Source organism: Salarias fasciatus, chromosome 16 (assembly GCF_902148845.1).
Source record: "Salarias fasciatus chromosome 16, fSalaFa1.1, whole genome shotgun sequence".
NCBI classification, from domain to species: Eukaryota; Metazoa; Chordata; class Actinopteri; order Blenniiformes; family Blenniidae; genus Salarias; species Salarias fasciatus.
The window spans coordinates 4,268,441-4,283,101 of record NC_043760.1 but is presented as its reverse complement, the minus strand read 5'-3'; the positions used below and the strand labels follow the sequence as shown (position 1 = coordinate 4,283,101).

At 50.4% G+C, this 14,661-nt stretch overlaps 1 protein-coding gene across 2 annotated transcripts in view; it reads left to right on the top strand.

Annotated features, from left to right (window-relative positions):
- dgkg (diacylglycerol kinase, gamma) overlaps positions 1-12,616 on the top strand; it is a 37,808-nt gene extending 25,192 nt beyond the window's left edge. Inside the window, exons 22-26 of one of the 2 annotated variants that reach the window (XM_030112463.1) lie at positions 2,614-2,704; positions 3,378-3,579; positions 10,655-10,775; positions 10,881-10,941; positions 11,939-12,616. In XM_030112463.1, the coding sequence (XP_029968323.1) occupies positions 2,614-2,704; positions 3,378-3,579; positions 10,655-10,775; positions 10,881-10,941; positions 11,939-12,037 (574 nt within the window). In that variant the 3' untranslated portion in view covers positions 12,038-12,616. The remainder of the gene's footprint in view (positions 1-2,613; positions 2,705-3,377; positions 3,580-10,654; positions 10,776-10,880; positions 10,942-11,938) is intronic. The other variant, XM_030112464.1, reaches the window with a different exon arrangement.
- The last annotated feature ends 2,045 nt before the right edge of the window (positions 12,617-14,661 follow it).

Genomic DNA, 14,661 nt, shown 5'->3' with positions numbered 1-14,661 from the left:
CTGCTGCGTTTTGGACGAGCTCCAGACGGTTAAGCTCAGACTTGTCAATGCCGACGGACAGGGAGTTGCAATAATCCAGACCGATGCAGTACAAGCATAGGTGGCTTTTTCTAGATCGGCCCTTTTTAGAAGTGGTTTGACTTTGGTGATGAGCCGAAGTTGGAAGAAGAAGCTAGCCATGACCGCTGCTCTGGTCTGTTTGTCGAGTTTAAATGCTCCTTCAATAACAACACCGTCCCTCTGGACGGAGCATTAGCATTAGCCTGTACACACCTTTACACACACACACACATGCATGCGGACACACAGCATCATATCGAACACACATCCAGCTCCGAGCTCGGCCTGGTTCTCTCGTGACTTTAACTAGTTTCAGACTCGTAAGCAGCTTTGTAGTGTCGGTACGTCTGTCTGAGTGGTGGTTCAGAAGGTTCACGCCCCGTCCTCGTCTTCCCGTCACCCAGGTGTGCGAGGATATTAACTTCACCTTTTCAGTCCAGTGCTGAAGAAAACATGTTTTCCATCCATTTGCTGTAAGTTTCACTGGACAAGGACGAGCTGGAGGACTCCTGCTACTGTCACCGAACCACGTGAGAGCCGACACAAAGCTGGAGGTGACTCACTCGTCAACATGTTTTCCTGCTGGAAGCATCAGCGACTTCTGCAGCAAGAAAACACCGCACTCCAATTCAGCCCTGTGAGCAGAATAAACAGGAAAAGCCCTTTTTTGGAGGGTTTAGGGTTCAGCGACACGATCACGTGTTCCACAAGATCTCAAACAACATTCCACCTCCAGTCCACAGGAGATTGAGTATTTTAGTTTATAGACAAATTAGTTGAAAGTGAAATTGCACATCTGATGGATTTTACCCAAAAAAAATTTCAATTATCAGAGATAATTCAGTAGAAGTTCAAAAGTAGCTTTAAACTAGTACAAAGTTAGCCTAAAACGTGTCCAAGAGTAGCCTCAAACATGTCTACAGGTAGCCTAAAACTAGCCCAAAGGTAGCCTCAAACTAGTTCAAAGTTAGTCTCAAACTTTTCCAGAAATTGTATAAGATAATTTGAAGTTAACCAAACACTAGTGCGATGTTAGCCTCAACCTGGTCCAAACTCATTGATTTGTCATCAGTGCTAACAGCTTTAGCTTCAGTGCTAACAGCTTTAGCTTGTCTCTGGCTCTGACTGGAGTGCTCACAGCTGTTGGATGGTCGCAGCAGAAGCAGAAGAAGGAATCTACAGATTCTGTTGGAGATTGTAGGAGTTGAAAAGTCTTGCCTGATGCCGGATGAGTATTTGCGTAAGCTGGAGGATTCTCTGTCGTCTCTGCATCACGTTTTATGTCTCTCCAGTGTCTCTCTGTCTTCTCTTCACCATGTGTCTGTTGAGCCTAAGTTGTGTCTCCCTCATGTCCCAGTCCTCTGCCGTGTCTCCGTTGTCTCTCTGTCTCCACCTTGTCTCTGCTGTGTGTCCATCGTGTCTCTACTGTTTCCCCGTCATGTTTCTGTTGTGTCTCCGCCGTGTCTCTGCTGTGTCCCCTTCATGTCTCCGCCGTGTCTCTGCTGTGTCCCCTTCATGTCCCCGCCGTGTCTCTGTCAGGACCGTGTTGCCGCTGCAGCTGTTAGCCTGGTTTGTTTGTGTGGCTCGCCGTGCCGGTGCCTCTCTCTGCTCCTTCCTGCTGCTTCTTGTTTGGGTGTTTTGTGCAGAAACTTGGGAATAATGGCGGAAAGGCTTATGGAGGCAGTTGGTCTCCTGGAGGTGGGGGGCAGTGGGGGTAGCGGCGGGTGGAAATGAGTTAATTGCCTTTGTTTTACGGGCCGTCTCATGTGGAACCAGCTTAATGAGGCGAGGCTGACAGCCAGCGCCGCTCCTGACTGATGTGAATCTGCTGATAATCCCCCGATCGGAGCTTTCTGGGGACGCGTGAGGAGGAACCGAAGGACAGGAGATGGAAAGACAATTAGCAGAAAAACACACAATCCACCCGAGTCTTCACGGCTGGATTTTAAGCGAAATAAAGAGCAGGAGGGAGTCGAGTCGAGGGGGTTTCTGTATGTTTGAACCTTTTAAATGTAGATTACTGCTAATCTCTGAGCGCACAACAACTGACATGGTACAGCAGGAACACACACCAACTTCAGAGGACTTCAGCCTCGCATTGTCTCAGAGCTCGACAACTCAAATAATGACGGACGAGTTCCTTCATGAGTTACTGCAGATAAAAAGTAACTAGCGACCTGGTTAAGTAAGTAAAGATTATTTATGAAGTGCTTTCCACAGATAGAATCACAAAGTGCGTGCTCTATAATCTGGATGTAAGTGAGGGGAGACGCTCTACAATCGGACAGTTAGAGGAGGAAGATGCTGAATAATCTGGATGTCCCTCCATCAGGTCATCCTGACAGCTCCCCCTACAGGCCTTGAACTACGCTGCGCACTGAGAGTTACCTCTGGCCCTCTTCCCAGCAGCCATGTTTCACCCTTTTGATGTGGAGGTCACATGACCGTGAGCTGTCAGAGCGGCGACAGCTTCAGTGTGTGTGTGTGTGTGTGTGTGTGTGTGTGTGTGTGTCTGTCCTTCACTCGTGTGTCTGCTGTGTTCTGTTTCTACAGGATGAAGAACAAACTGTGGTACTTCGAGTTCGGGACGACCGAGACCATCTCAGCCACCTGCAAGAAACTGAACGAGTGTATCGAAGTGGAGGTCAGTGCTCCTCGGAGACAGCAACTCCACACGGAACACACACACACACACACACACTACCTGAATTTGTACATGCCAACCATTCCTCGTGCCTTTTCAGGCAGGTACGTTTTTATAACATACCTCTGACATGTTTTCCTGAAGAGCTTCCATTAACAGTGGGGTTTTTTTTTTCTGTCTGAGTCAAGTGAAGGAGGAGAAGAAGCTCTGACAGACGTTTGGAGATGTTTCATCTTCTGCTGGAAGCCGTTTGTAAAAGAGAGCGTCTATTCATAGCTCCATCCTCGGATTAATGTGCCGTGAAGTCGAGGACTGAATTGTTCTGTCACACCGAGCTGCTTCAACGTGTCACCTGGGAGTTCCACGCTCAGCAGGGCGGCAGCAAATCACTGCTTCTCTCAACGGAACCAGCAGAGCACTAACTACACACTTTTAACCCACAAGGCTGCACTAATGTGGCTCAGTCAGCATGATGCAACCTCAGCGAGGTCCATAATCCGGGTCCATCATCCAGATCTGTCACCAGATCCTCTGTTCTCCTCCTCACATCTGGAGAACATCTGTGAACTCATCTCCCCTGACACTGATTCTAATGTTCTGGTTCGTCTTTTATTAAGAGCATGAGGAAGCCAGATACACACTTCAGTGTGTTGTGTTGTGTGTTGTGTCTCAGTGTGACGGCATCATCTTGGACCTCAGCAACACCTCACTGGAAGGCATCGCCGTGCTCAACATTCCCAGCATGCACGGCGGCTCCAACCTGTGGGGCGAGACCAAGAAGAGGCGGAGCTACAGCCGCATGAGCAAGAAGGTTCCGGACCGGATGCCGTCCAGCACCGTCACTGACGCCAAGGAGCTCAAGTTCTGCATGCAGGGTGAGTCGGGTGGCAACACCTACCCCACCCACTGCAACGCCTACCGCACCCACTGCACCGCCTACCCCACCCACTGCAACACCCACCCCACCCTCTGCATCTACCCCACCCACTGCAACGCCTACCCCACCCACTGCATCTACCCCACCCACTGCAACACCTACCCCACCCACTGCAACGCCTACCCACCCACTGCAACGCCTACCCACCCACTGCAACACCTACCCCACCCACTGCAACGCCTACCCCACCTACTGCAACACCTACCCCACCCACTGCAACGCCTACCCCACCCACTGCAACGCCTACCCACCCACTGCAACACCTACCCCACCCACTGCAACACCTACCCCACCCACTGCAACGCCTACCCCACCCACTGCAACACCTACCCCACCCACTGCAACACCTACCCCACCCACTGCAACACCTACCCCACCCACTGCACCGCCTACCCCACCCACTGCACCGCCTACCCCACCCACTGCAACACCTACCCCACCCACTGCATCTACCCCACCCACTGCAACACCTACCCCACCCACTGCACCGCCTACCCCACCCACTGCAACACCTACCCCACCCACTGCAACGCCTACCCCACCCACTGCAACACCTACCCCACCTACTGCAACACCTACCCCACCCACTGCAACACCTACCCCACCCACTGCAACACCTACCCCACCCACTGCACCGCCTACCCCACCCACTGCACCGCCTACCCCACCCACTGCAACACCTACCCCACCCACTGCATCTACCCCACCCACTGCAACACCTACCCCACCCACTGCACCGCCTACCCCACCCACTGCAACACCTACCCCACCCACTGCACCGCCTACCCCACCCACTGCAACACCTACAACACCCTCTGCATCTACCCCACCCTCTGCATCTACCCCACCCACTGCAACAATAACTCCACCCTGACGTTTTCATGATCTTGGTCGTGCTTTTTTCCTGGATGAATATTTTCGGAGCTGCTGTCTCTCTCTTACTAATCTCATTTTTAGCATTAGCATTAGCATTAGCATACCTCAATGCTGTCATCCAAACTGATGCATTTTATCTCGCCTCCCGTTTGCTGGAGGAGGAGCCATTTTAATCCTGAAGAACTAACGTCCAGATTACAGAGCAAAAAGAAGTGAAGAATTGGAGTTGGGTGAAGATATCTATCTTTACTTTGCTGAACTTCTACTTCTGTAACAGTAAAAGTTCCATCTAAAAATCTACTCAAGTCAAAGTGTACAAGTAATTCGTGGAAACTGTGGTTTGAGTAAAACATTTAAGGTGCTTTCAGGAGGTGAAAACTTTCTTCACATCATCTTTTAAAACATTCTCAAGCACAATAAATAATTTCTGAATTCTACGGTCCATCCGTTTTCTTCACCTCAAACTCGCCACCGCAGGTCAAGAACGCTGGAAAGAAAAGAAAAAGAAAAAAAATCAAACCACAATCAAAGTATCAGCAACACTTGAAATGTTGAGCCATTCCGTCAGGACAGACTGTTTCTACAGAAACAGTCTGAACCGAAGGATCCCGCTGGCTGCTGATAGAGGAGAGGAAGTCAGACGCCCTGAAGCCTCCAGTCCTCCATCAGGAGCCTGAACGCTCCTCTTCTCTGTGAGCAGCAGGTTTCCTCAGTTTGTCCAGCTGATCGGCGCTCGGTCAGCTGTTCACACAACAGACTCTCAGTCACTCTCCAGTTTGGTTCTTTCTTTCCTCATTTCATTTGTTTAGTCAAGTAAATGTTAATTTTCCTATTCTGAAAATGACTGAAACATTAATAATTACCCAAAAAAACTACTGGATGAAAGTGATGTGAGTCAATGTCATCGTTTACTTTCCACCTGACAGATGTTTGTAATTCTGATTTATAACGTGTGTCAGGAGGACTGTATGAAGACGTCAGGCGTCCTCAGACTCCTTCAGTACAAACACTTTCCTCTAAAAGGCCATTGATTAACTTCCTCCGACAGATTCTGACTGAAGTGATGGACAGAGTTTGAACGTTGAAGGCTGAAACTCCTCAGATAAACAACTGACTGACAAAAACACTGTGAGCAATGGTTTCCATGGAAACACTGAAGGAGGAGGACAGAAAGTGAGCGAGGGAGAAGAGAGGGGGAGGAAGGGAGAGATGGAGGAGGAGGAGGAGGAGGAGGAGGAAGACGAGGAGCAGCTCCTCAAACTGCACACGTGAAAATCCAAACCCCGACCAAGAAACGGGGAAGTTTCCTTCAGTTCAACCTGTTCTTTTTAAACTCTTTATCAGTCAGGCACACACACACACACACACACACACACACACACACACACACACACACACACACACACACACACACACACCAGACCCCAGATGAGCTGCAGTTCTCCCTTCAGCCTGTGGGGGCGCTGTAACATGACACTGAAAAATGAGACGATCATCTGTTTGTTCTGAACTTGAAGTCAAATGAAAGAGAAAGAAACGGATGAGGAGCGAAGAGCAGATCGGAGCCACAATCAGTTCAATCAGTTCAGTTTCCTTTCTACAGTTTCAGTACAGCTCAGTCAGCTAAAGGAACCGACAACTCCCCTGAGCAAGGCAGGGGAGACGGAGGACCGGAGGGAGTCCTTCAACCAGGGACCGGACCAGAACCAGACTCAGAGGAGACTTTCTGCCGTCCCGGTTTGAGTTCGGGGAGTGTTGGAGAGGACAGACTGGGGGATTCAGACCCCGTCCCTGAGTGGTTGCGTTGCTGAGTTGCCGCGTTGCTGCATGCTCATCATTAAGCTAACTGCTTGTGGCAGACGCTCTCTGGCACGACGAGCTAAAGCTTTTAAATCCAGATAATTCAATCAGCTCGTGAAAGAAGCCGTGGGCGCTCCTGACCTCCATCTCTGACTCACTCAGGCTTACACACACACACACACACACACACACACACACACACACACACACACACACACACACTCTTCACCATCAGATCAGTTGGTAAATGATCTCCTCACCTCACCGAGCTGGAACCGCAGATTGAAGTACCTCCACTAATGCTGGTTCCAGGCCTTGTTCAGACGCGTCCTGCTAGCGTTTCCATTTCAGAGAAGCTTCACATTAAAGGCCCGTTCACTCCGCCAAATGATTTCTGCGTTTTTGCGTCGAAATGTAATTGAAAAACAATGGGGGACGGCGTGTTCACCAGCGGCGAAAATCCCAGCGGCGCATCAGACACATTTTTGTGGCACGTTTTTGCGGCGTGTCGTGTTTTTGCGGCCGACGCTGAAGTTGGGAAATCTGAACTTCTGACGTGGCGTTTTTGCACCAAACTGGTCAGAGAGCGTCTCTATGGTGACGAAGGTCAGGGAGCGGGGACCGGTGAAAGCGACGCTCATCCTGGCGCGGCTCCTCCAGCAAATGGTGAAACTCACCACACTCCGACCGTCTCTGGGTGATATCGTGCACCCGGGTACGGCGTACCCGGCGTTGTCTGGCTTTATTAAGCAAATAAAGCCAAGCCAATGATGCTAAGCTAACACAGGAAATAAGGCTGGAAGCCCCGCCTTCCCACCACAGACGCGCGGCGTCAACGCGGTCTCCTCGGGGGCCCGACGTTGTTCAGCTGCGGAACCTCAAATTGACGCGCGTTCAACTTCTCACGTTTTTCCATTTTTTGACTCAAAAACGCGTTCGGTCTGAACGCGGCTTCACGAGGCAACATTCAGACATCAGTGTCTGCTTTCATGGCAACATGTTTTCATGTTGGTCCACCATTTGGTGCTGCTATTTGTTTCTGTAATGACACACACACACACACACACACACACACACACACACACACACACACACACACACACACACACTGCAGAGGGCAATACTCTCTAAACATTAACGGTGGGAGAACACAGATCCATGTGGACAGAACACCAGGTTGGATTGTTGTTATGTTGTCAACTGTAAAAACTAACTGGATGTTAGAGGAGGAAGATGCTCTATAATCTGGATGTTAGAGGAGGAAGATGCTCTAATCCAGCTCCAGGACGAGATGCTGACAGGATGCGGACACTCAGATTATAAGTCATGAGGCTGTTTGAATGTGCGAGCGGAGGATTTGGAGCGGTGTCAAACAGGAGGAGATCGTCTTCTCTTCAGTCCCCTCAAACAATGAGAGCAGCAGCCATCCCGTCCCAGAATGCACGGCGGCATCGGCGGCGTTATGTAACAGGCTCTATTCTTAGCCCGGCCGTGAGGCGGGAAACCTGGGCGAGGATGGAGCGCGCGGCGCACGGGGCCACACGGCCATCAGGCACTCGCCGCCGGACGCCGCGGGACCCCGGCAGGGCCGCCTGCCCTTGTTTGGTCCGGGCAGGAAGTGGAGGTGCACAGGTGGGCGTGCACAGGAGGTGTTCATGTTGAATGGTAGGACAGAGAGAGAGAGAGAGAGAGAGAGAGAGAGAGAGGAATAAATAGATGTTTGGAAATCTAAAGTAGGACGAGTCACGCTTCAATTTCACCTCAAAGCCGACCAACAGACACACTGGCTCCATAATCCCTGTGTGAGTGTGTGTGTGTGTGTTCATGTGCGTGCGTGTGTGTGTGTGTGTGTTAATGGATGCTCGATCCCATTACACTGATTTCCTGGAAGGCTCTGCAGAGCCTGTTTGCGCCACAGCATGATGTCACCGCTCCTCCTAACCAGGTTACTCCGGCTGAGGAAACACTTCCCAGCCTCCTGCAGATGGATCGCAGCGGCTGCTTGAGGCGCTGCCGATAACAACTAACTGATAACTTTTTAAAGTGGCATTGATGTTTACATTCCTCTGTTTTTTTTTTGTGTGGCATTAGCATTGTCTGAGCGACCAGGACTATGTGAGAGGAAGATGCTCTATGCTCTGGATGCTGGAGGAGGAAGATTCCCTCTTTGTCTCCATCGTCAGTCGTTCTTCTGTCTCTGTTTCTTCAGACTTCAGAATCCTCTCCTCTCTCTTCTTCCTGCTGACTCTCTGACATTTCTCTTGTTTTTGTCACTCTCCAGCTCTCCCGGTCTTTCCTTCTCTCGGCCGCGTCTTCTGTGTCTTTTCCCTGTTTTCTTCATTTGCCGTGACATTTTCTCTTCAATTGTCATTTCAAATATTAAATCCTGCCGGTGACTCAGCAGCAGCAGACTTACACAAACCTTCATCATCATCTTTCAAATGGCAGCGCTGTGTGAAGGCCACTGCAATGCAGCACGGGTTCCTGCACGTGATGGCTCAACACGTGGAGGGAGCGCTCAGCAAACACACAGCAAACACACAGGAAACAGGAAACACACAGCAAACACACAGGAAACAGGAAACACACAGCAAACACACAGGAAACAGGAAACACACAGCAAACACACAGGAAACAGGAAATACACTGGAAACACCCTAACCCTAACCCTAACACACTAGAAACACACGGGAAACAGGAAATACACCAGAAACACTCAGGAAGCACACCGGAAATACAGGAAACACTCGTCAGTCAGGAAAAAAATCTGCTCGTTTTTGTCCACATTCTACTATTTTTTGTTTGACATCATGTCTGTTTACACTCCAGCTCACTTTAGGTTTGGTGTCCTAAAGTGTCCTCTGAGGGGCGCACACACACACACACACACACACACACACACACACACACACACACACAGCTTCCTGTTTCCACTCTGGCAGGCCTTCAGGCTGAGTGTGTTTGGTACTCTTCCTGTTGTTTACATTGTAACACACACACACACACACACACACACACACACACACACACTGGTCCGGCCTGTTTTCTCAGCCTCGGGGGCGTTGAAGCACTTTACTGTCTTCTGATGACAAACTGTCCCCCGTCACTCCCAACCATTCCTCCTCCTCTGTTCACTCTGTCCCAGAATTCCACTGCATCTCCTGTTTTTACACCGTCACACTTCCGCCTCGTCGTTTTACGTTTTTGTTTCAAGAAAGTTTCACGTTGCACGGTGACATTTTCTGAAACCTGTCTGTTTTGTGTTTGAAATAAAAATAAGTGAAACGTTGTTCGTCTCTACAGAAATGGATGAAATAGTGAAAGCGATGTGGTTTTCATGTTGGGCCACTAGTGGGTGCTGTTGCTTGTTTTTGCAAACGGGGAAACAAAACATTCTGCGTTTTCACTGCTTTGGCAGCAGTCCTGCGTGGTTTCATCCAGTCCCAGATAATCTCATCAGATTATCTCTACCTTCATTCAAATCAAGGATTTTGCTGTTTTGACAGGATGAATGAAAACATGAACTCCATGATGAGTCCATTTCATGTGTAATTAGCGCCGTTTACATGAGTCCAAAAAGCCTCCTTCTAATCAGATTGTAAATGTCTCATATAAACAGTGGATCCGATTCACTCTGATCAGATTAGATTTCAGATCAGATTGTCAGAGGTCGTCGACCCTGAGCAGTGATCCTCTTGGTTCCTCTTGGCTCCTCGGTTCTTTGACCCTGACCCGGTTCCTCTCTCACGGATCCCTGTACAGTTGCTTCATGGTCAAGTTGTTTTATACCAAGCTGTGCCTGGAAGGGTTAATGCTGCCTCCATTCATGTTGCTGAATAGTTTCCTCTCTGCCAGTATTTGTTGATGGCTCTGACTCGGTTCACTCCGGTAATTTCCTGCTGTTGGGTGAACGGGCGTTGGCGTCCCGCTCCAGTAGGTCTGCTCGCCATTCTGTAGAAACATTCAACCACATATTGTCATTGTTTACTTCTTTTCTTACAGTACTGTATATAGTGTACTTTACTGTATTTACCATGCACACTCCTGAAATATCTCAAGTTTTCACAAAACAACAAGGAAAAGGCGCTTCAGCCGCCCTGCGGCGCAGTGTAACGTGATATGGTACAATACCGTGGTTACACTTTAAGGTATAGAAACAATAACTTCACGTTGCGTCTCTTTGGTTTTGGTGAACCGGATTGATAAAAACACCCGTGTGAAGAGGACCAGTGTGTTCTCCTGTATGAACAGGAACCGAGGAGGCGGGCCGTGTTTGATTGACAGCGACAGGCACATTGACTGTGTGTGTGGGTGTGTGTGTGTGTGTGTGTGTGCAGACTTCAGTGACCAGCTGCTGGAGGTGGTTGGCCTGGAGGGGGCGATAGAGATGGGGCAGATCTACACGGGGCTGAAAAGCGCCGGCCGCAGACTGGCTCAGTGCAACAACGTCACCATCAGGTCAGCAGCTCTTCCTCCTCCTCCTCTTCCTCCTGCCGCCGCCGTGTGTGTTGACGTGTTCTGGTGTGTGTGTGTGTGTGTGTGTGTGTGTGTGTGTGTTCTCAGGACGTCCCGCAGGCTGCCCATGCAGATTGACGGCGAGCCGTGGATGCAGCCACCCTGCACGGTGAGTGTGAGCTCACACACACACACACACACACCAGCCAGAACATTATGACCGGCGGGCATCGAGCAGAGCGTCGTCTGAAATCCCAACAAACCACTGCACGGCGGCCGCTTTCAGTCCGAGGGTCGGTCGGTCGGTCGGTCCGGGTTCTGCGTGCCCGGCCTCCTCTGCAGCCTGGGCCTCCGGCGTGTCAGCGCCGGGCCGTCTAACCGCCGCTCTGCGTTGCTGATGGAGCTGAAGCCGCTCGTCCATGATCACGTCTTTCTCACGGCTTTTTCTGGACCTTCAACCAGGAGCTGGAGCCGGAGACGAGCTTTGTGTGGCGTTACGTAACTCGTCAAGGCTGCAGTGGTTTCATAACGCTCTGCTGTGAAGGAAACAGGAAGTGACTGTCAGCCGCTCCAGACCCAGACTCAGTCCAGAGAGTCCAGTTCCAGAGTCCAGAGAGTCTAGACAGGCCAGAGACCCAGGGGCTGCTGGAGGTTGAGCTATGGAGGTTCAGTCCAGATGTTCATACCACGGAAACACCGTTAGCGCTGGCTGGCCGAGGACAGAGTGATGTGGCGGGGGAAGCTCCCGGTGTTGCTTGGGATTCTGGTCGAATGCATAAACACTGTAAACGTTATTATTGACAAGTAAATGATGTGAAACACCGTGGAAGCAGCTAACAGCAGAACATCTCATGATCACACAACGCCACGGTCCTGGGCCCTGTCAGCCCCGCCCCTTGTCGCTCTCTAGCCCCGCCCCCTCGCTGTCTTTTTTTTCCTCTCTGGCTCCAAAATTCCATCATGTCAGCCTCATCTGATGATAGTAGAAACAAACGGGTGACGTCAGGAATGTTTCCCACTCGGTCAAAACACTTAAACTCTGAGATTGTTCAGTGGAGGAGGAAACCAAGTGAGAGAGACAGATCCACCCTTTAAATATGTGTGTGTGTGTGTGTGTGTGTGTGTGTGTGTGTGTGTGTGTGTGTGTGTGTGTGTGTGTGTTGCAGATCAGGATCACACACAAGAACCAGGTGCCCATGCTGATGGGTCCTCCTCAGAAGACGCCATTCTTCTTCTTCAAGAGACGGAACCGGAGCCGAGATTAGGACAGACACACACACTCTCACACACACACACACACACACACACACACACACACAGCTGCTTCAGATCCCCTCCTCCTCCCTGACCTCCATCATCACCGTGGTATTCTGTGGTGCTGCACTGCCTGATGAAGAGGAGGAGGAGGAGGAGGAGGACAGCAGGAGGTCGTCCATGTGGGGACTGCTGGTTAAAACACCTGGATGAATAATGGAGCAGCGGCTGCGTGCGGGGCGTCCCCGGGCGGAGCCGGGTGGAGGATGGGCCGGGGTCGAGGAAAAGCCTCATCTATTATTGACTGCCGTTGTTTGTGTGTTGACGAGGAACAACGCCGGGCTGGAGAAGGTGGACACATCCAGGGACTGTTAGTCGGACTGTGATCCCAGGGTGAGGGTTCGGGCTGGGGTTGAACCCTCACCCTCACCCTCACCCTCGTCAACCGGAGGTCCTGACAGATCACAGAGGTCTGTCACTTCAAAAGATGTTCAGATTTAACGAACCATGTTAAATTTAATGTTTCATGTTAAATAAAACTCAGAACTTCTCTTCAGTCTAAACCTGAGAACTGCCTCAGTCTCCGTCAGGCCCCGTTCACACGACTCTTCCTCTCAGAACACGTCGGTTTTACTTTTTTTTCCCAAACAAGTTTACAAGACAGCGTCATGAAAATGATGTCCGTTTCCACGACAGTCGCAGCGACACTGAAGACAATGCGGTTTTCATGGTGGTCCACTAGTTGGCGCTGTTGTTTGTTTTTGTAAAGAAACCACACACACCTGCTGCAGAGAACAGTACGCGCTAAACATGAACAGTGGAGAACGACGACGTTCATAAGTTGGACTGTTGTTACGGTGACTGGTTACTCTAAAACTACCACGTCCAGGAGGATCTGGACTGGAACCAGGACCAGGAGGATCTGGACTGGAACCAGGACCAGGAGGATCTGGACTGGAACCAGGACCAGGAGGATCTGGACTGGGAGTCCTGGAGGAAAACACTGTTCTTATTGGCCGTCTGAGTGCAGAACTGCTGTTTAGTACAGCCGTGGAGCGCAGGACCAGGACCAGGACCAGGATCAGGATCAGGACCAGGACCAGGACCAGGACCAGGAGCATTTTCTTGTTGACACAGAGACGGAGTCGGAGCATTTCCACAAAGTTGCATCTTCAGTGGCTCCGAGCTCCGTTGTCGTGTGGACCGACGCCAGAAGTTTTCTGTTGTCTGTTGAAATGTTAGCTGCCTGATCGGGCCCTCAGAGGTCGTCTGAAGGTCATTGCTCGCGGTTGCTTCCTGGAGGGAGAGCGTCCAGCTGGGTGGAGGACAGAACCAGATCCCCCGGAGGGTGGCAGAGCAGGGCTTCGCCGGGGGGGATAAATTTAGCCCTCTATTTCAGGGGGAGTGGATCTCTCCGCCACTGAAACATGACTCTTAATTACCGTGTCACATCCTCTGACCTGAACAAACCGGAAACATTCCCGTGTTCCCGCTCCGCCTAATTTCTCTAAAGATAGCCTGGGTGTGTGCACGGACTGGTCTGTGCACGTTCCCATACACACCGAACAGGACACCGCTCAGAACGGAACCAACAGACCAGAACCGACCAGACTTTCTGTAAATATTGACGAATTCTTGAGCGGCGGTGTCAAGCCCCGCCCCCTCAGCCTCTCATTGGTTCACACTGGCTTTTTGTTTCTTGGTTTTTTTTGTTCTGAGAGCTCGTTGTCAGTCCAGGTAACCATGACAACGGAAACAAGTGAAACTCTCTGAGCTGCTGAGTCTGAACTCAGGAGAACAGAAACCTGCAAGACTCGATCCATCGTGTGGAAAACCGTCTCCAGCCTGCCAGGCGAGTGAGGTTCTGCTGGTCCAAACTGAGCTTGACCCTCCAATTACCATTAGACGCCCACTCTCTGGCCCCTCCCACTCTGGCCCCTCCCACTCTGGCCCCTCCCACTCCCCGGCTGACTCAGGATTCGGATGAGGCTCTGTGGACTGGTCTGGTGGAGAGAACTTGAAAAAAACAATAGGTCACATCAAACCGAACTGTACAGGCTTTTCTTTTTTACTTCACAAGAAGATCTTCATGTCGAGATGTTTATTTATTACTAAATATTGAATCTGTATTCCTGGAAACATAGAGAGAGACGGTATTTCAATCCAGAGACCATTAAAATTGACATAAAAAGTTAAAATATGAAGACATCTAGATATTGACTCTTCGTATCTGGATAGAGACTCTTTAAATTACCAGATGTGGACTTTTTATATCTGGATTTTTACAGTGAAACATGGGCTTTGTTTCCAGGAACATAACAGATACGGCGTTCCCTGGAGGGCGGCGTCCTGCATCTTTTAGACGTTTCTCTGCTGCAGCTCGCCTCAGTCTCATGATGTCGTCCTCAAGCTTGGAGAAAAGCCCAGGAACCAGCTCTCACTGCTGGGAGAGACCTAAAGCATGCCGGACGTCAGCCCTGGAGCGCCGGAGTTTGACACATGTGCCATCCAGCCTGATTGACTCTACATATGTGAGCAATACGTGTATCGGACCGACATCTGATTCTGGCATCGGTGCATCCGTAGTCTATATATCTAGTTCTATTGAATGTATTTCTAGACAGGAACTCTGTGT